At 46.2% G+C, this 21,858-nt stretch overlaps 1 protein-coding gene across 3 annotated transcripts in view; it reads left to right on the plus strand.

Moving 5' to 3' along the window:
* The window catches only part of SIGLEC1 (sialic acid binding Ig like lectin 1), a 159,463-nt gene that overhangs the window by 49,240 nt on the left and 88,365 nt on the right, over positions 1–21,858 (plus strand). For all 3 annotated transcript variants that reach the window (XM_075572857.1, XM_075572876.1, XM_075572867.1), the window contains exon 2: positions 1,251–1,407. In XM_075572857.1, the coding sequence (XP_075428972.1) occupies positions 1,298–1,407 (110 nt within the window). In that variant the 5' untranslated portion in view covers positions 1,251–1,297. The remainder of the gene's footprint in view (positions 1–1,250; positions 1,408–21,858) is intronic.

The raw sequence follows: 21,858 nt of genomic DNA on the forward strand, positions 1-21,858 counted from the left end.
ACTTTTGACCCATTCACTTGAATGCTCTTGAAGTTGACATCCGGCACCCAAAGGGCACAATACCACTTAGGGCAGTGGTTCCCAACTCCAGGTCCTCAAGGACTACTAACAGTGCAGGTTCTAAGACTATCCTCTCAATAGCACAGGTGGCCCAATCAATTTGACTGAACTACCTGTGCGCACCCAGGGATTTTCTTAAAACCTGACTTGGTAGGAGTCCTTGAGGACCGAGTTGGGAAACCTCCGACTTAGGGAATATGGCCCTATAAGATTTGCGAACATCGGCCTTTCATGTGCCAAAACAGTTAGCAAAATCAGCTTTAAACTTTAAAGTCCAACTAGCTCAGCCAGAGCTGCTACCGGCACCTGCTATGGAGGTAAGTATCTCCAGAAGCAGGAGGTCTGTGGAGCTGGTAGCGGTTGTGGTGCAGATGGAAACCAGGCGAAGGTGAATCTGCCGGATGTCATGCGGCTCGATACCCACAAGGGTGACGTGGTGCTTTGCCGGATTGTGCTGGGTCGCTTTCTTGATTGGTAGGGGCAAAAAGCAGGCTTATCCTTTAATATACTGTGCCATGCTGCCACTACCATCACAGCAGGCTTAATTGTACTCTGATATGCTGAGATATGTAGTGAGATACAGTATTGTGTTATCCCTGCCACTGAATGCGATGGAAAAAGCAATATTCTGAGTTGTACTGGGATAAGTTGTGTATTGTGGGGGAATAAATGTCACTTGCACATGTATACTTTACTTGCGTCAACAATCAATGCTGAAAGGTTTACAGAAATATGAATTATCCCTGAACGGAGGCACATGGGAGTCCGATTTCTATTCAACCCTTTGAAATTAGCTGTATAAACCCAATCAACTCTCTAAAATTCAGCGTGTTTGTTCTCGTTTGAAGATTAAAACATTTGCCAATCTTTGACTTTGCTGGAACTCTGTAACCTCTGCATAAAGTAATAATTTATGTTTATAATGTTCCTTCATGCTAGGCACTAGCACAGAGAGCGAGGGAGAGATCTGCATTTCAAGTGGGGGAGAAATTCCACCCATTATTTAATCTTCCAAAACATTGATTTATTTTATTTTTTTATATGGAAAAGGAAAGGGTATTCTTGATATGTTTGACTGAATGTGAGCAGGGAGAGCCCGCCCGTTATCATAATGGTATTCAAAGTATTCTTACTATCAACGTGCTTGTTAGAGATATCTTTTTTTAAATTGTATTTTCTTATATAACCAGGTTTTGTTTTGGTCGGGAGGAGAACTACAAATTCCAATGTAAATGACATGCAATGGATGCAATACACGACTTATTGTTATGCAAGGTGTACAGGTGCGCTGGCGAGTATTCTAAAACTTGCCTTGGAAAATCTGGGGCTATCACCAACAAGACCCAGGTACATGCTGGGTACATGCTGGGTACATGCTGGGTACATGCTGGGTACATGCTGGGTACATGCTGTAACATTTCAGTGACATTTCTGCAGAGACTAATGGCCCATCGGATTAACACAGCAGGGGTCCCTGGCAGTCCCATTCAGTTTGAATGGACTGCTAGGGACCTCCGCTGTGTTAATCTGATGGGCCATTAGACAGTTGTTGAGACCTTTGGATCACTTCAGTCAGAGGCTTAGTATACTGGCTTTGCAATGTGAAGTTGAAATAAGTTTCAAACACATTATTTAAGTTATGATGGGTAAGAAAAGTATACTTATAAACACACACAGTAGAAGTGGTATTAAATCCCTCCTAATCAGCTGATGATTATCAGATAAATCATTACTCTCCCAGCTGCTTTAATTAGCTGATACTTCAGCAGCCACTGGCAGAAATAGGTACAACAGATACAGCTGAATGTATTAGATACAGGACATACAAAAACAGATACAGTTCCTGCTCAATTGGTACACAGTATTTGGAGGACATGTAATAATAATAATAATGAATATAATCATTGTTATTGAATAATGTGATAATAATAATAATAATGAATATAATCATTGTTTGTTCTTGTATAGCGCTGCTGGTTTTATGTAGTGTTTTACAGAGGCATTTTGCAGGCACAGGTCCCTGCCCTGTGTAGCTTACAATCTATGATTTTGGTGCCTGAGCCACAGGGAGGTAAAGTGACTTGGTCAAGGTCACAAGGAGCCGACACCGGGAATTGAACCAGGCTCCTCTGCTCAGTGCCAGAGTCAGTGTCTATACTCACTGAGCCGCTCCTTCTCCCACTGGTATGTAATAATACATTCCAATGTATGTTAAAGCATACTAAAATGTTCTTTCCTTTTCGGGAGGGAGGTTTGCTTAATGTCTTTCTTCTTTCAACAAGAATCAAAGCAACAGAATCTAGAATCAATCAGCACTACTACTACATACAGTATATGAGTCCCATAGCTACAATGTAACCTGTGAATACTTATGTAGCCCCGGTAAGAAATGGGGCTATATATTTTTCTCCTACTGGTGTAAGTCCTGTTAAGGGCAGGCCGCCAGTAGTTATCATGGGTTTCCCCAGCTTCAAGCCCTGCTGTGATTGGTGGAGGTAGGCACCTGACTCTGTGTGCTGACCAGAGACACGGGGGAGGGGCCGGCTGACATCATGATGGGCAGGGCTGTCTCTATTTAGTGGGCTGTTATTGTAAGTGAAAGTTAGTTCTGTCTGTCCTGGGAGCAGAGGAGTAGGAGAGAAGTTAAGGTGTGCTGAAGCAGAGCCTGAGCTGGGAGGATGCCAGTGAGAGGAGAGGAGAGACTCAGCCACCTTGAAAAGAGCTGACAGCACAATAGTGCAGTGGACCAATGCCCCTCACCCTGCAGAGGGTGAGGGGAGAGTTAGCCTCACCCTGAGGGTCTATACCTTGGGGTGGAGGTGGGGAGTATTACTGCTCCAGACAGCCCATCCTGAGGGTGTACTTCTGGAGGGAAAGGAGAAGGAGGAGAAACTCTGTACACTACATGTGCTGCTGATCTGCTATGTGCTGTTACTACTGCTGTTGGACAATAAAGACACTGCTGTTTTTATACAAAGACTGTGTGAGATTGGAATCTCTCTTCCCTGAGTGTGAATTCTCTGTAAGGGATCTACCCCATATCCCTGGGGCTTATAGAGATGGAGGCGCTGCACCGTTGCTAAGAAGAGATGGAGGCATATACCCCAGAAGCCTGTCCTTGTTATCCCCAATACCAACGCGGGAGACTCAGGCCCTCCTGTTCCTCACAGGTATGCACCACCATAGTACACGTAATCCGCCCTCACTACACCCTAGAGGTCCAATCTGCGACCGGGGGGGGGGACATGGGTTACATTTGGAGGCGAACTGCTGAGATCCAGAACAGGACAGGCTTCAGCAAGGCAGAGCAGGAAGAGTGAAGTGCACCTTCCGTGCAAGTACTGGAGAGAGTAGGGCATGTATGCATACCAGGGGTAGTCGGGGGAGTGTGGACTCTCGCACAGTACGCCCTGGGTGCCCTAAGAGGGTGTGGTAAATTTGGGTAACATGGCTATAGCTGTCCTAGTCCCTTGAGGCAGATAGTGTGAGGCAACTGGGGGGGTTAGCCTGTTAACTTGTCCAGGGACCATGGCCCAGGGTCTGCACTATGTGTGGCCAAAAGTAGGAGACGCGCGTACTTAGGGAGATGCCCGGTACACTAGCCAGCACCCACATAAAACACACCACAGAGTACTTGCGTCAGCGAGTGCGGTGCACAGAGAAGGAGTTCTGCCTAGCCTGGGGTATGCCACATCATATCAGTGGGTAAAGCATCAGTGAGAGTATGGAGAGCATTTAGTGAGCAGTGTGAGAGCAGTCAGTGTCTAGAAACGAGCTATGCACTAGACACTGAGAATAGTGAAATCATACATTTGGGGGGCTCATCAAAGATGGCGGCCATCACTACATGTGCTCCGCAGAGCAAGAACGAGTCAAAATGGCGACCGCAGCGCCATCCACGGCCCAGCAGCTAGCAGCCATCCCAAAATGGCGAATCCCGCCAATCCTGGATTGCGCACGTGAAGCGTGCAAAGAGACTGATAGAGAAATGTGGCGGGAGATGTGCAGGGGTTTGGCACCAAACCCAGATCCCCTGAAAAAGGAGCGGCGCGAAAGCCGAAAGCCCACCCACCTGTGCTGTGACTGGCCGACAGACAAGGCCACGTCACGCTGAGCGAAGGAGTGCCCCTCCTTGTTTCCACCAGAGGGAGGGGGCACAAGGAGAGCCAATCAGAAGCATCCTTCCCAGCGAAGGGAGGGACAGGAAGTGAGAGCAAGGACCTTCACTTCTGTCTGACATTCGAAGAGCAAGGAGCTGAAACATTGAACTGTTCCACCCCTGAACTAACTATGTCAGAACTAAACACGACGGTCTTCCAACTCCCAGGAGGCTTCCTGGTGGTGGTGATCGAGGGCCGAGAGTATCTCCGGTGCCTGTGCGTCCACTGCAGGACACCCGGACCGGCCGCAAGCACCAAAGCACAATGCCCTCAATGTGGCACGTACTACCCATGGCTTAACGAACCATGGCCCATGATAAAGACCCCTCGGGGTGCCTCTCCGGGAACCCTAATGGAGGTGGCGGAGAAAACAGACGAGGCTACCCAAGTTCCCTGCACCACTGCTGAGGTGGGAACCAAGGCCCAGCCAACAACCGAGCCGAGAGAAACTCCGGCGGAGAAGAGCGCGACCGCAGTGGAGATACCGGAGCGGGCCCGTTTCGTACCACTACCCACTGGCGGTGTCGCACAAGACCCAGGTGACTCCCGTGCGGAGGAGCCGAGCAAGTCATCTTCGGAGGAAGAAGATGGCGTTTAATCAGTGGCAATGCGCCTAACGGCGAACCACCCCAGCTGTAAGAAAGATGGCGGTCCACTTACTGGGGAGAGGGAGCAGACGAGTCCGGACACCAACCGATGGCGAGCGCTGGTGTGGCGTGAGGCACGTAGAAGTCCCACGGCTGTGATGACCCCCAGTGCGGCGGAGACGGGATCCGAGACGGCTCCGGAGGAACCAAAGAGCATCAGCCGGCAGCGGAGCGGTAAGGAGATTCCACCACCCCCTTACTCCTGCCAGGTGAAGACGGAACCTGCAGAGGGCGAGAAAGAGAGACTTGCGGCCTACTTAACCGTCCGCGAACCCGATGGTCCACCACCGCCCCTTAAGTAAGAACTCCAAGTACTCCAAAGATGTGCGGGATTGGGAATTGAGTAATGAGGGGTCGGATGGGGAAGGCCATATGAAAATGTGATACGAGTGCCTAAATCTGTACCTTTTTCTCCTGTGTCTAGAGGGAGGGCCCAAGAGTCCCACATGCCTGCAGAGGCAGGGCCTGTAAGCAAAGTGGTCCACAAAATGAACGACAGCAGTCACTATGAGATCCTGCGGATCAGCTGTCCTATAAGCTCAAGAAGTCCGGGAAGCAGCGAGAACCACAACCCCTAGTTGGAGCCCAGCTGAACTGGAATCGTTCGATGGCAGCCCCCTCCCCGCCCCCCCCTTCCTACCTCCCCCCCCCCCTGGTGTAGTATGTCGGTACGTCTTGTTGGTCTGTTCGTATCCCCAGTATGTCTTTTGTGAGTATAATTATAATATGAGTTGTTGTGGATACATTTGTATAAGACAATGGGTTGGAAGAAAATGTGATTATTGTACCATGCACTCAACAAAAATAAAAAAACTTTTGGTTGAAAAAAAAAAAAAATGAACCCAACCATCTACATTAACGCGAAAGGTAGACGCAGTTGCTCGCGCTCTACAGAGGCGGTCACGTCCGGTGTATCATCCCAAACTGAGTCAGAGACAGGTACCTCTAGTGCAGTGTCCGAGTACGAGCACCGTGACAAGTGGTGGGCACCCCTGTTCACTGGGTACCACAAAGGTATGACCGCACCAGGTTCCTGTTAATTAGGAGTAACATAGTCAAACATTGGTGGGCGGTAGGTGCCTATACTCCCCAGGAGGTGGCGGATGAGCTGGAGCACAGATATCAGGAGATAGAGCAAAAGATCATCCTTCATAAGGGGCCTAGTATTTTGTACGATGACATTGACCCTGCAGAACCAGAGTTTTGGGTACTGCCAAGCAGGGCGGGCCACAGGAAGCTGCTCAAGTTGAGTCGAGCAGACAGGGCCATAGTGGCCAGGTATAGGCAGTCACACGGATACGAGTTCCCTTATGTACCTGAACCCATAATGAGTGAGATAGAGGAGCACCGAGATAGCTGGCTCAGAGAGGCTGTGCAAGAGTACTTACGGACCAAGTTCGGTAAGGCAGGTTACCACAATGAGGATAAGATCAGTGAGGTAGCCCGGGCCCGGAGTGTTGGGAGGTGATTTTACAAACACTGTGTGACATATCGGCCGGAGTCTGGGTCGGTACAGCTATACTCTGTCACTGTAACAGACCACAATGGGCGGGAAGTAAAGAAGCCTGACCCGCGGCATTACTATTAAGTTAGGTTCTCCACGTTGGGAGGTACCATTGTCATTAATTACACCATCTGCATGGATGGTCTGAGTTGATATGCACTAATCAATTGACTGTGTTTTGTTTCCCAGATTGTTCACCTGCAGGATGGAGCTGCTAAAGTTAGGTCTAAGTAGGGACCATTGGATTCCACCTGAGGGAGAGTGTAGCCCCGGTAAAAAATGGGGGCTATATATCTTTCTCCTACTGGTGTAAGTCCTGTTAAGGGCAGGCCGCCAGTAGTTATCATGGGTTTCCCCAGCTTCAAGCCCTGCCGTGATTGGTGGAGGTAGGCACCTGACTCCGTGTGCAGGCCAGAGACATGGGGGAGGGGCCGGCTGTCTCTATTTAGTGGGCTGTTCCTGTAAGTGAGAGTTAGTTCTGTCTGTCCTAGGAGCAGAGGAGTAGGAGAGAAGTTAAGGTGTGCTGAAGCAGAGCCTGAGCTGGGAGGATGCCAGTGTGAGGAGAGACTCAGCCACATTGAGTAGAGCTGATAGCACAATAGTGCAGTGGACCAATGCCCCTCACCCTTCAGAGGGTGAAGGGAGAGTTAGCCTCACCCTGAGGGTCTATACTTCTGGGTGGAGGTGGGGAGTATTGCAGCTCCAGACAGCCCATCCTGAGGGTGTACTTCTGGAGAGAAAGGAGAAGGAGGAGAAACCCTGTACACTACATGTGCTGCTGATCTGCTGTGTGCTGTTACTACTGCTGTTGGACAATAAAGACACTGCTGTTTTTATACAAAGACTGTGTGAGATTGGAATCTCTCTTCCCTGACTGGGAATTCTCTGTAAGGGATCCACCCCATATCCCTGGGGCTTATAGAGATGGAGGCGCTGCACCGTTGCTAAGAAGAGATGGAGGCATATACCCCAGAAGCCTGTCCCTGTTATCCCCAATACCAACGCGGGAGACTCAAGCCCTCCTGTTCCTCACAGGTATGCACCACCAACATGCATGTAGCCAGCCCTCATTACACCCTAGAGGTCCAATCTGCGACCGGGGGGGTGGGGGCGCGGGGGAACATGGGTTACACTTAGTTTGTAGGAAGGTGATATAGAAAAGATCTAAAAATCATCTTATCTGCTGCTCTGCAACTCATCCCCCCACCGTCCAGCGTGCAAGAGGAGTGTGTCTCCCCAAAAATCCAATCCAAGGTAACTGCAGTTTTCTCCCGGGGAAAAAACAAAGTAGCTTTCGAATTTGAGAGAAAAAAGGCATCAAATGCCTACTATAGATCATATTATTGACCAAAAATAAATAAAACAATTATGAGCTACCAAGAATTAACCGAGAAATACGATCTCCCCAAAAAATCAGATTTTTCCATATGTAAAAAATAATAAAATATTGCAAAACATTACAGGATTATGTTAAATATATACTAAAAACTAACAAAACAACTAGGTCCACCCTGGCAGAGAAATATTAGTTGATCAGAGATCAAGAAATGGAATAAAAACAACAATAGAAAATTGAAATCTTGGCAACAAGATTTCAAGGAAATATCTACAGTGGAGGAATTGGTGACGGGATATGTGAGAACGTGTAAATTATTCCCTCAGAAAACTGCAGGCAGAAATTATCCACAGAGCGTATATTTCTTTCACTAGACAAATAAAGAATATTGAAGCAGACACTACCAAGTGCCTAAAATGCGGCAAACTCAAAGCTGATCTTAAACACTGTTTCTGGTGTGATAGAATATCAGAATTTGAGGACCAAGTTCTAAAATACATAACTAAAGTATCTAAAATCTCCTGGGTGTAGCACCCTCTCCCAATGCGGTTTTGCGTTCACGGAACCATGGACAGTAATGATCAACCAAAATAGAACAGCAGTCAGACCGACAGAATTAATATTGCTAGCCGCTAGGAAGGCAAGAATGATTAAATGGTTAGATATAGATAAGCCTGTCTCGGGAGACCAGTACTTTTAACACCGAAACCTTCTGGGTTCACTGTCACTATGTACAGGGCAAAGTAATTTAACAAACGGAGTTTATTCTGGGTAAACCAACAAATACACAATACTGTATAACATACACTTACAACACTGGGGACCTGGGGGGAAGTCTCTAGTCTCACTAGGTGCAGGGACCCGCTTCAAATGGGTTAACCCTTTCCGCTTCTCTGCTTCAGGAAATGTATGTATTTATTTACTAGCTTTTGCACTCGGCTTCGCCCGGGGAGCTGCCGGCACATCTCCAACCCTCCTACCCCCGCTGCCGGCACATCTGCCGGCACCCCCGCTGCTGGCACATCTCCCCGCGCTGCTGCCGCATCTCTCCTCACTGCCGGCACATCTTCCCCCCCATCTCACATCACACACACACACACACAGAGACACACATACAGCCCCGATCCAGCCAAGGACATGCCCCCTTCCTTAGTAGTCATGCCCCCCCGCTCCTGCTCTAACATTTTTGCAGGGCACCCGATGGAAACTTAGAATGTCCAAAATTTGGGATGTGAGTCATATTGGAAGCTCAAAATAGTTGAGTTGACCTACAAATCCGCAGCTGAATGTCCAGTAAAAGTTTTGTTGTGCTACGTCGTGCCGTTTGTGAGATTTCGATGCTTCGGACATAAAAACAGAAAAGACGGTGCAAAACAGCGCTAAAAAACATAAACCCCTATTGGGACAATTAATAGGAAATGGCAGCCAGACAAAAACTAACTGTACAGTCAGTAGCACAACATGGAAAAGAAAAAAGACAATGTCGGCACCAAAAGTATTAGTAAGAATAATTCAAACCATATGGTGAAAAGTCCAAATCAAAGTCCTTTGGTGATAGATGATAGATGAGCAAAATACGGATTCTCTCCAAGACGTATCGTGATATATGAAAAATAAAAAGAGATAATTATAGTGCAGTATGTCAGTACATGTGGACATAAAAACATTTAACACTAACAACATAAAACATACAAGACAGACTAACAACAGCAACAAGCCAGACTGAAAATAATAAAAAAGCTATTTATTAACAACTAATGCAGGATTCTGGAGGATGGCTGTCACACACCAATCCGGGGGGGGGGGGGGGTAAAATCGTTACCCTACTCACAGAATAAAGGATATTAGAAAGCAGCGGGACTGGAAACACTTTCTGTGGATCCAAGATGGCGACCGGAGCTCTCTCTCTGGCGTCCCCACGTGTGGCAGATGCTGTGTAGAGCTTCAAGGACGCAGGAACAATGATGCTTCTTAGCGGACGTGACGTCATGCTCTATCCTCCTGTCATTGACAGATCTGCAGATGTCGTTACTGGTAAAATAAATGCCAGGCTTTCTTGTATGCTACCTCCATTCTGGCAGTCATGCAGTTAACTCATTGCCAATTGTAACATCAACCAATTGGAATTGTGGACTGCGTGTATATAAACTATCCAGATTCAGGGGTAGCGACATCCCTTGAAGAAGTGCGCGCATGCGCACGTAACGCGTTGGGAAGATACAGTTTTTAGAAGCATTTGATTGTATCTGGAGTTGGGGAGCACACTGCCCGGCCGGAGGTGAGGGGGAGGATCTACACGCACAGAGCAGGAGAATAGGAGATCGACAGGAGGATAGAGCGTGACGTCACGTCCGCTCAGAAGCATCATTGTTCCTGCGTCCTTGAAGCTCTACACAGCATCTGCCACACGTGGGGACGCCAGAGAGAGAGCTCCGGTCGCCATCTTGGATCCACAGAAAGTGTTTCCAGATTTCAGATTCTGTGAGTAGGGTAACGATTTTACCCCCCCCCCCCCCCCGGATTGGTGTGTGACAGCCATCCTCCAGAATCCTGCATTAGTTGTTAATAAATAGCTTTTTTATTATTTTCAGTCTGGCTTGTTGCTGTTGTTAGTCTGTCTTGTATGTTTTATGTTGTTAGTGTTATATGTTTTTATGTCCACATGTACTGACATACTGCACTATAATTATCTCTTTTTATTTTTCATATATCACGATACGTCTTGGAGAGAATCCGTATTTTGCTCATCTATCATCTATCACCAAAGGACTTTGATTTGGACTTTTCACCATATGGTTTGAATTATTCTTACTAATACTTTTGGCGCCGACATTGTCTTTTTTCTTTTCGATGCTTCGGACATACAAACAAACAAACAGAATACTGTCACGGCCCCTTTTATTCTCCAACATCTCACTGCGTTCATGCCACATTCATGCCGAGACAGCGCTAATACAATGCACTAGGATAAAGGCGGCCGCAGCTTAAAATACCGGAACATACCGCATCAAGTACTGCATCTGCCCGCGGTTTTCAGAGTTGCGCCGATATGGTCGCACGAGGGTAAAGGCGGCCGCCACTGTAACAAACTTAGAAATATAGTATAGATAAAATGTGTTACCAGGAAGTAATACATTGAGAGTTACCTCTTGTTTTCAAGTATGTCCTGGGCATAGAGTTAAGATGACAAATAATACATGGTTACAAATACAGTTACATAAGTGAACAGGTTATACATTATATATCAGCTATATATATTAGATAGCAGAGTGCTGAACACACAGCAGCCACTCTGACATGTATCTCCAGCTGGTCACAGTCAAACTCCATACTCCTTCTCAGCATGGTGGCGCAAGGATGTACCTCTGACGTGTTTCACGCTAAAATATCCAGGATACTCTTGGAAAAAGCGCTATTTTAGCGTGAAACGCATCAGAGGTACATACTTGTGCCACCATGCTGTACACCTACAATAAATAATATTTTTAGATCATTTGCCTAGCACCGGAGAGATTTTTCCTGGATCGGCTGTGCTTCGCCATTGGAGGATTACGCCATGCTCTAAGGTTGATGCCAGCTATACAGTGATGTGCCGAATGCGCTGATGTATAGCTACACCGGCTAGTTCAGGGCAGGGTTCCCTTGACAATATTGGCAGCAGGTAACCTATCAATGAGCTCGACAATCAAGGCATACACAGCTGTTTGTTTTCACGTACCTGACCCAGGGTCCGCTCAAGATTTGTTATTTATTATTTCAAGACCTCACACTCGGATGCACTGAACTTGGAGGACACTCCTCCCACAGCTTCTATTAAACACAAAATAAGAAATATCAGATTGGAAAGAATTTACTGATCATAAATCACAGTTCATTTAAGAAAAAAATATCCATGGGTTGCATGACAACTCACAGAATGATATTGCATTTGATAAATGATTTATGATCCGAATAAAACAATGTAATGACTTGATTGTTTTTTGTATTGTATAAATACCTGCCAGAGCCTATATTCTGTATGTTTGATATCTACCCAATTAAAAAAAAATTGTTAAAAAAAAACACTACAGTATGAACTTAATACACAAATCTGCTGTAGAAAAATGTGTCCAAAACTGTGCTTTACCCTCAAAAAAAACGTGCAACCAGCTCAATAAGTGCACAAGCATCACTTATTAAAGTGTGACTTTAATATACAAAAATACATTGCTTAGATTACAGAAAAAGATTACTACAAGTACATACAGTTACAATAAATGCAGAACAGTTAGTTAAAATAAAAGGCTAAAACAAAACAGAAATCCCTATACAGTACGTTACCATACATCATATGTCCTGTCCCAGAGAGGTCACTGGAGTAGAAGAGGATTCACGTGTTCTCGTCCCAAAACACACCCCTGTTGAATTCAGATTTCCATATGACCTTATGTACTTTTGCTTTCCCATTGGAACAACATAAGCCCACCCTGCCATAAATCAGCTTTGGCTGACAGTTTTACAGTATGACTCAGAAAAAAAACCCTCTTCTTTGTGACATTTAAAAGTTGGCTTAATGTATACCAGGCCTCATAACGTTATGGCCATAATTCTTAGACACATGTGAGACATATCAATAGGTTCCGGTGTCTTTGCTGAATGTAAGTGTAACAGTGTTTCCCGCACCCGGTGGAGATTTGGCCATTACTTTGTGTGTGGTGCATGCTACCTGTTGGTAAGCAGGAGGGCTGAGTCGTCCGCCGATGGTTCTGGGCACATAGGAGAGGTTTCTGGGTTACATACCCCACATAATTCTCTAGTGATACAGTGCCTCCATCTGCCGCAGGCTCCAGTTATATGGAGGCGATATCCTATGGAAGAACTTATCCCCTCTCCTCCCAGTAAGATCACACACCAGGCCGGAGGTATATGAAACAGGAACAGTTTATTGGGTCAGCACGCACAGACACGGCAGTGGCCTGCCCAATACAGTCGCTCTGGATCAGCTATCCAGTTGTAGGATGGTCCCTGGACATCCACTACGGGTCAAGGGCCCCCTGCAGCTATCCTGGCTCTTCCCTGAACCTCTATTAGGAACAGGGGTAAGGTACACACTCACTCTTCCTCAAGGAGAAGAGGAACAGAGAAGGCCAATATCAGGCAACCTGTGGTGTGACCTGCCTCTCTCAAGTGGGGAGAGGCACTAACAATTTAGGCAGCAATCCCCCTTAAGTACAGCTCTGCACTAGGTCTGCCCCTGTTTGAGTACACCCAGGCCTAGTTCCACCACCTCCCCTGTCACTTAAGGGTACTGCAGGGAGTGGGAAAAACCCATGATTAGTACTGGCACACCTGATCTTACCAGGGTTTACTGCCAGAGAGGGCAGACTGGTAGCCAAAAACCAGTCCTGGCTACATAAGAATACTAATTTTGACTGGCGTACTCCTACATTTGAGTGACCAGTGGATATCTGTCTCTTGCCACCTCCTAAACAATTAGTGTTTGGCCCCATTGCACCCGTCTCCTTACAACGATCACACATATCTGAACATTATTCTTCAGCATACACATATCTATACATGTCATCACGATATCCTTATTTTTAAATAAATTCCTCCCTGAATGGGGACATGTTTGTGACCTTTCTGTGATGAACAGGTGATATTTTAAGACTGATATAGTTTTCTTTGAGGCTGAAAGCCCAGGATCTGGCTATCCTCTACAGCCTTCCAAACTGTACACATATCAATTTTAGTGAGCCATCAGTGATAGCCCCCCAACTAAGCCTTCTTTGTAGATCAGCACAGACACAGAAAGGGTCTTGACCTGTCATAAAAACAATTCATTTGTATTTTTAATTTGACATGTAGCCACATTAACCCCCAATGTAGCAGATTGATTCAAATACTTAATATCCCCGACCATGTTTATTACAAAATTACATGTTTATATAATATAATAATGTTTTTGCAAACCCTTAGGCCGAGATCCATGGAGCGTTAATATAAGTGACATGCTAACACATATCTTTAACGCTCACTAACGCATTGGCATTACTGTTCTTTGCTAGCATACCAAGTTCTTTATATACCACCCGTAACCCACCTTTTTAAACATGGGGAGAGACACCTGTGCACAAAAAGAAACACAAGATATCTGGGAAATATACTAAAATATTCTAATTTGGTGATGGAAAGTATATTTAAATGACTTACTGTACATTTCCCCGGTATCTCAGGTATGCTCCCGTTTGTGCAATTTTCCAAGGTTTTATAACTACATGTTGTATAAATTGCCTCTTGCCCCGACGAATTTTGCATTTTTACGCACAAAATTTCACGAATTTGGAAAAATTGGCCGGATTGCGTTCCTCTCCGTTCTTTTTAAGGGAGAGGGGGAAAGAGAGAAAAAGAGACACACATTACCTTAATAAAGGCTCTCTATCTCCTACATTCTCCCAGAAGACAGTCCAATTTTTATAAATGCTACTGATCCTCGCAAAATGTTTTTGTGGGCAGCGAAACCCCCAATAATGACGAGTTTGTGCACAACTTTAATCACTAAGACATTATCAGCAGCTCAGGCCTTTATCTGCTGACAGGAAGTCATTGTAGCTGTTAATCTATGCTGACATCTAGTGGCAGTCATGAAGGAATGCATTCTTGACAAGTAATGTCAAACTCTTTATACAATAGACATGATTGAAACCAAATTGTTTTTTACCTTTTAAAAGATACAATTAAAAGTGTGTAACTGTCTTAGAGAGACGATGATAAATATGCTCACGAGTATTAATCTAGAGTAGAAGACATCAACAACGTATTGGGTCCTTTACACTTATAATTCAGCCTACATCTGCAACACCCCAAAGGCGGACGTGTGAAAGGGTTCTCCAAGACCTGCTCCCATCAGCACAGAAATAGCTAAGGGTTAACATTTGGGATCCCTTGCTATGCGCTTCATCTACAATTTTTTATTGCTCTGGAATACAGGACTTGCATAGCTTAGCTGAATTCATTCAGCACCTCTTCAGCCTACATCTACGTCGCCCCCAAAGACAGCGGCCAATGGGTGAACGATGGGCTGCCAAGAGGTTGTTTGCTGGCATTTACACACTGCAATGCCAACACCATGAGCTGGTAAAACTTTAGCCTGATGTTAACTAATGACTTGAGCCCTCTAAGCTTTGGACTACTCTTACTTTGCTCTCACAGTATTTACCTCCGCTTTCTCACTTGCACTTTTGCCTCTATCCCTTGTGCCCACACTCTCTATTTATTTATTTATTTATAAAATATTTTACCAGGAAGTAATACATTGAGAGTTACCTCTCGTTTTCAAGTATGTCCTGGGCACAGAGTAAAACAAATAATACATGGTTACAAGTACAGTACATAAATGAACAAGGTATTGTGACAGAAACCAGGGGATGGTAATAAATTCCGTATATAGGGCTCCCAGGATACTAGACAGTTTCTATCCTGTTTGGCCTGGGAGTGCAGCCTTATAATACATACACTCCATCCCACAGTTTGGCAAGCGCTGGAACTGAGGGATGAGAGATCCAGACCAGAGTTTGTCTGCTGCCTGATTTCTGTCACCTGTCATGCTAATTAGGAATCAGGTATGAAAGACTGATTGCCTGTTTGCTCTGGTCTCCCCACAAGAGCCAGGAGGCTGGAAGGCTGCTGAACTACAGAGGGGAGAAGCCTCTTCCCCAAACAGGTTCAATCTTTCTGTTCATTTGTGTAAGACTGCAAAAGTACCGTGTTTTGATGTTGGAAGTGGAAAAGCCACGTCCAACCCTGAGTCAGGGATATCTAAGTTAAGTTATCGCTCAGGTGAGCAGCTTTTGTTTTGATCTGTTTTCTGTTGTATGCACTGTGGCAGTCTCAGTGCCTGGGACTGAATAAACCAGGCATAGCCTGTTTAAAGGAACAGTACGTGACGCCTCATCATTTAACCTACCCTAAAAGACCGTGTTCTAAACAGTCCCGGACAAACGACGGAGTCCCGGAGTAAGCCGTTTGTCACATATGGTGGAGAATGCGGGCATCGATCCCGCTACCTCTTACACGCCAAGCAAGAGATTAATGCAAACCAGCAACAGGCGAATGCAAACCAGCAACAGGCGAATGCAAACCAGCAACAGACGAATGAAGCCCTGCAAAACGCGATTGCAAACCAGCAAGAGACAAACCGCTTGCTGAGAGAGGAGCAACAGCGGTTCGCTCAGGGCTTACAGCAGGAACTCGAGATCCTGAGGGGGACTATCAGTAACCTTCCACTGGCAGCGGCAGCCCCAGTTCCGAAAATGACCAGGGCAAGCCACTACCTTCAGAAGATGGGACCCTCGGATGATGTGGAAGCCTATCTTCTCACGTTTGAACGCACGGCACAGAGAGAGGGATGGCCAGAAGCTGAGTGGGCTGGTCTAATCGCACCCTTCCTAAGCGGCGAACCCCAGAAGGCTTACTTTGATCTAGAGCCAGCCGAAGCTAACGTCTATGCAAAATTGAAGTTCGAGATCCTCGCCCGCCTCGGCGTAACCACGGCTGTTCGCGCCCAAAGGTTTCACGCATGGTCCTTCACGATGGATAAAGCCACCCGAAGCCAGATGTATGACCTCATCCACCTCGCCCGGAAGTGGCTACAACCCGAGATCAACTCAGCCAGCCACATCGTGGAACGGTTGGTCATGGACCAGTTCTTGAGGAAACTTCCCTCTGCCTTACGCCGTTGGGTCAGTCGGAGTGACCCCCACAATGCGGATGAGCTTGTGGCCCTCGTAGAAAGGTACAATGCAGCAGAAGAGCACCCGCAACCCACAGTCGTGGAGCAACCCCACTACCCGAGGTTCCAGGACTCTTCCAGAGACGGTAAAAGGGTACCGGGGTTAAGGGGCGCTGAAGAGCGGCGACCACCTTCACGCAGCACCAGCAACAGTGGTTCGCACACTAAGGGCAATAGCCAACATGGGGAGCCGGGAAAAGGCTCTAAGTGGGACACAGACTATGTACCTAAATGTGTAAATTGTCATGAGAGGGGCCACACAGCAAAAATCTGCCCACTAAATGATGAGCCCATGCAATGCAACAGCGTGGAACCTTATTCGCTGTTGTCCCAATGTATGGGCCCTAGCCCAGAGGACCCCTTGAATAACCATCTGTGGGCATTTGTAAAGGTTAATGGTAAGAGGGTTCGGGCACTTCTTGACTCTGGGAGCATGGTCACACTAGTGTCCGAATACCTCTTGCCCATTAAGAAGAAACAGGGAAACAGTTCACAAAGAGTGGCAATTTGTTGTATACATGGGGATAATCATGAATATTCCACTGTTGATGTTTTTTTTGAAACAGAGTTTGGTTCTTTAGATTTCAAGGTGGGTATTGTACCCAAACTGGCACATGATGTGTTAATAGGGACCGACTTTCCCCATTTTCTAAAAATGTGGTCCCCCGCTCAGAATAGCGCCCAGAGTTCAATAGCGGACCATAACGAAGTATTAGAAGAAACAAATCCTTTCCCTTTTTCAGAAATGGAGGTTGACGAGGGCCCAAATAAGAAGGGGGAAAAGGAGGAGTGCTGTAAAATTCCCTTCCCCATCACTACTTTGGTAGGGAATACCCCAAATCAAGATGTTGAGCAGACACTTACCACCCCAGAACCGGATAAGACCCTCGCTGACCTAGAGGTCAGTCCTGGGAGTTTTAAGAAGGCCCAGTGGGAAGACCCCACATTAGCGGTAGCAAGGGGAAATATACGGGACCAGAATAGTACTCCTGGCCAACCAGATAGGTCACTTGCTTACCCCTACTTCGAGGTAGAGAACGACCTAGTATATCGGGTTGATAAAAGGAAATCAGTTACAACTAAACAATTGTTGGTACCACGGACATTCCGTAACGTAGTATTACACCTCGCACATAGTCATCCATTGGGGGGACACCTAGGGGTGGAAAAGACAAAAGAAAAGGTTCTCCGAAGCTTCTATTGGCCTGGGGTTCTGGCAGAAATTACGAATTATTGTTCCTCATGCCCAGAATGTCAGATCACCGCCCCGTTCAAGGCGTACCGCAGCCCATTGGAACCCCTTCCCATAATAGAGGTACCATTTGACCGGATTGCTATGGATCTAGTAGGACCCCTAATAAAGTCTGCTAGGGGACATCAGCATATATTGGTAATATTTGATTATGCCACCCGATATCCGGAGGCAGTTCCCCTACGTAGCACCTCAGCTAAAAACATAGCAAAAGAGTTAGTAGTTCTGTTTTCCCGGGTCGGGATTCCTAAAGAGATTCTATCTGACCAGGGAACACCATTTATGTCCCAAGTAACAAAAGAGCTATGTAAACTCCTAAAAATCAAGCATCTCAGAACCTCAGTCTATCATCCACAAACAGATGGTTTAGTGGAAAGGTTCAATAAAACCTTAAAGAGCATGTTACGGCGGGCGGTTGATAAAGATGGGAAAAACTGGGATTGTTTGTTACCGTACCTGTTATTTGCCATTAGGGAAGTTCCCCAATCATCCACAGGCTTCTCCCCGTTTGAACTATTGTATGGCCGACACCCAAGGGGCTTACTGGATATAGCCAAAGAGACTTGGGAACACGAGGTTACCCCTTACAGAAGTGTAATAGAGCATGTTGCCCAGATGCAGGACCGCATTGCTGCAGTCCTACCCATAGTGAGGGAACACATGGAGAAAGCTCAAGAAGCACAGAGGAATACGTATAATAAGGGTGCTAGGGTCAGAATTTTTTTTCCAGGTGATAGGGTACTAGTTCTGGTTCCCACCGTGGAGAGTAAATTCCTTGCTAAATGGCATGGGCCATATGAGGTCTTGGAAAGAGTGGGAGAAGTAAATTATAAGGTAAGACAGCCAGGTAGGAGGAAACCTGAGCAAATTTACCATATAAACCTACTCAAGCCCTGGAAAGATAGAGAAGTCTTGTTAACCCTAGTACCCCCAGGTCCGTCAGAGAATCAAGAAACTGACCCAGAGGTTAGCATAGCTGAAACCCTGTCTGTTCATCAGAAACGAGAGGTTCAGAATTTAGTGAGAAGAAACAAAGAAATCTTCTCTATACGGCCAGGTAGAACTAGCGTAATTGAACATGACCTAGTCTCTGAACCAGGGGTCCGAGTTAACCTTAAACCGTACCGAATCCCAGAGGCCAAAAGAAAGGCTATAAGTTTAGAGGTTAAAAAAATGCTAAAACTAGGTGTAATTGAGGAATCCCAAAGTGGGTGGAACAGCCCTATAGTCTTAGTCCCAAAGCCAGATGGTACAACAAGGTTTTGTAATGACTACCGGAAACTAAACGCGGTGTCAAAATTTGATACTTATCCTATGCCCAGGGTAGATGAACTTGTAGAGAGACTGGGCAAAGCCCGATATCTCACAACCCTAGACCTAACAAAAGGGTACTGGCAGGTTCCCCTCACAGAAAGGGCAAAAGAAAAGACAGCCTTCTCAACCCCAGACGGCCTCTTTCAGTATAAGGTGTTGCCTTTTGGCTTACATGGAGCTCCCGCCACATTCCAAAGAATGATGGATAAAATTTTAAAACCACATGCTCGGTATGCTGCCGCCTACCTGGATGATGTGGTAATCCATAGTGAAGATTGGCAATCCCACCTTCCAAAGGTCCAAGCTGTGCTTGACGCAGTCCAGTCTGCTGGACTAACTGCTAACCCCGCTAAATGCACTATTGGTCTGGAGGAGGCCAAGTATCTGGGATATTCTATTGGCAGAGGTTTACTCAAACCCCAAACACTCAAAGTGGAGGCGATACAAAATTGGCCAAGACCAGTTACAAAAAAACAAGTAAGGACTTTTTTGGGGTTAATTGGGTACTATAGAAGGTTTATTCCCAATTTTGCAACTAAGGCAACCCCACTAACTGACCTCACAAAAGCAAGAGGACCGCTAATGGTAAAGTGGTCCCCCGAAACCGAACAGGCCTTTAGAAGCCTGTAAGAAGCTCTCTGTGCCCAACCAGTGTTGGTCACACCTGACTTCTCCAAAGAGTTCGTAGTCCAAACCGACGCATCTGAGGTTGGGCTGGGGGCGGTACTCTCCCAGGAGTCTCAAGGTGAGGAGCACCCCATCCTTTATTTAAGTAGGAAACTAAATCCCCAGGAGAAAAATTACTCCATAGTAGAGAAAGAGTGTCTCGCAATAAAGTGGGCTGTAGAGACGCTCAAATACTACCTGTTGGGGAGAAAATTCCGGTTGGTCACAGATCATGCACCCCTTACCTGGATGTGTCAAAACAGGGAAAAGAATGCTAGAGTGACCAGGTGGTTCCTAAGCCTACAACCCTTTAAATTTTCTGTGGAACACAGGTCAGGGCACAAACATGGCAATGCTGACGGGTTGTCAAGGATGCACTCCCTAATATCCATGGTCGCTCATCCCTCGAGGTCTGAGCTGGGGGGGAGGATATGTGACAGAAACCAGGGGATGGTAATAAATTCCGTATATAGGGCTCCCAGGATACTAGACAGTTTCTATCCTGTTTGGCCTGGGAGTGCAGCCTTATAATACATACACTCCATCCCACAGTTTGGCAAGCGCTGGAACTGAGGGATGAGAGATCCAGACCAGAGTTTGTCTGCTGCCTGATTTCTGTCACCTGTCATGCTAATTAGGAATCAGGTATGAAAGACTGATTGCCTGTTTGCTCTGGTCTCCCCACAAGAGCCAGGAGGCTGGAAGGCTGCTGAACTACAGAGGGGAGAAGCCTCTTCCCCAAACAGGTTCAATCTTTCTGTTCATTTGTGTAAGACTGCAAAAGTACCGTGTTTTGATGTTGGAAGTGGAAAAGCCACGTCCAACCCTGAGTCAGGGATATCTAAGTTAAGTTATCGCTCAGGTGAGCAGCTTTTGTTTTGATCTGTTTTCTGTTGTATGCACTGTGGCAGTCTCAGTGCCTGGGACTGAATAAAGCCTGTTTAAAGGAACAGTACGTGACGCCTCATCATTTAACCTACCCTAAAAGACCGTGTTCTAAACAGTCCCGGACAAACAACGGAGTCCCGGAGTAAGCCGTTTGTCACAGTATACATTATATACAAGACATTGCATGCACAGTTAAAGAAAATATATATTATGAGCGTATGAAACAGTTACAGACCAGGTTAAAATGTGAGACAGCCTTAGATTTGAAAGAACTTAAGCTGGTGGTGGATATGAGAGTCTCTGGTAGGTTGTTCCAGTTTTGGGGTGCACGGAAGGAGAAGGAGGAACGTCCAGATACTTTGTTGAGCCTTGGGACCATGAATAGTCTTTTGGAGTCAGATCTCAGGTGATAGGTGCTGCATGTGGTAGGGGTGAGGAGCTTATTCAGGTAGCTGGGTAGCTTGCCCAGAAAGTATTTGAGGGTGAGACAGGAAAGGTGAACTTTGCGCCTAGACTCAAGTGATGACCAATCTAGTTCTTTGAGCATTTCGCAGTGATGTGTGCTGTAGTTGCATTGGAGAACAAAACGACAAATTGAATTGTAGAGGGTGTCAGGTTTGCTAAGGTGGGTTTGAGGAGCCGAGCCATATACAATGTCTCCATAGTCAATAATTGGCATTAGCATCTGCTGTGCAATACGCTTTCTGACCAGGAGACTTAGGGAGGATTTGTTCCTGTAAAGTACCCCTAGTTTGGCATAGGTCTTGGTTGTCAGGGTATCAATGTGCATCCCGAATGTTAAGTGGGAGTCAAAGGTACTTAAAACTAGTGACAGGTGTTATGATGGTGTTAGCATTGGTTCTAATCAGGAGCTCAGTCACTGGAAGCTTTACAAATTTAGTCTTGGTCCCAAATACCATTGTTACAGTCTTGTCAGTGTTTAAAAACAGTTTGTTTTGGGAAATCCAGTTTTCGAGTCTTAAAAAGTCAGACTGAAGTATGTGTTGAAGGTCAGAGAGGCTATGGCTGTGTGCATATAGGATTGTGTCATCTGCATACATGTGTATTGAGGCTTCCTTACAAGCTGTGGGAAGATCATTAATGAACACTGAGAAGAGTAGGGGTCCCAGAACAGAGCCTTGCGGGACACCACAGGTGATATCCAGGGGGTTGGAGTTAGAGCCTGAGATGGACACATGTTGGGATCTTCCTGATAGGTAGGACTGAAACCAGTTTAAAGCATGCTTCCCTATTCCAGAGC

The sequence above is a fragment of the Ascaphus truei genome, chromosome 1 (assembly GCF_040206685.1).
Source record: "Ascaphus truei isolate aAscTru1 chromosome 1, aAscTru1.hap1, whole genome shotgun sequence".
NCBI classification, from domain to species: Eukaryota; Metazoa; Chordata; class Amphibia; order Anura; family Ascaphidae; genus Ascaphus; species Ascaphus truei.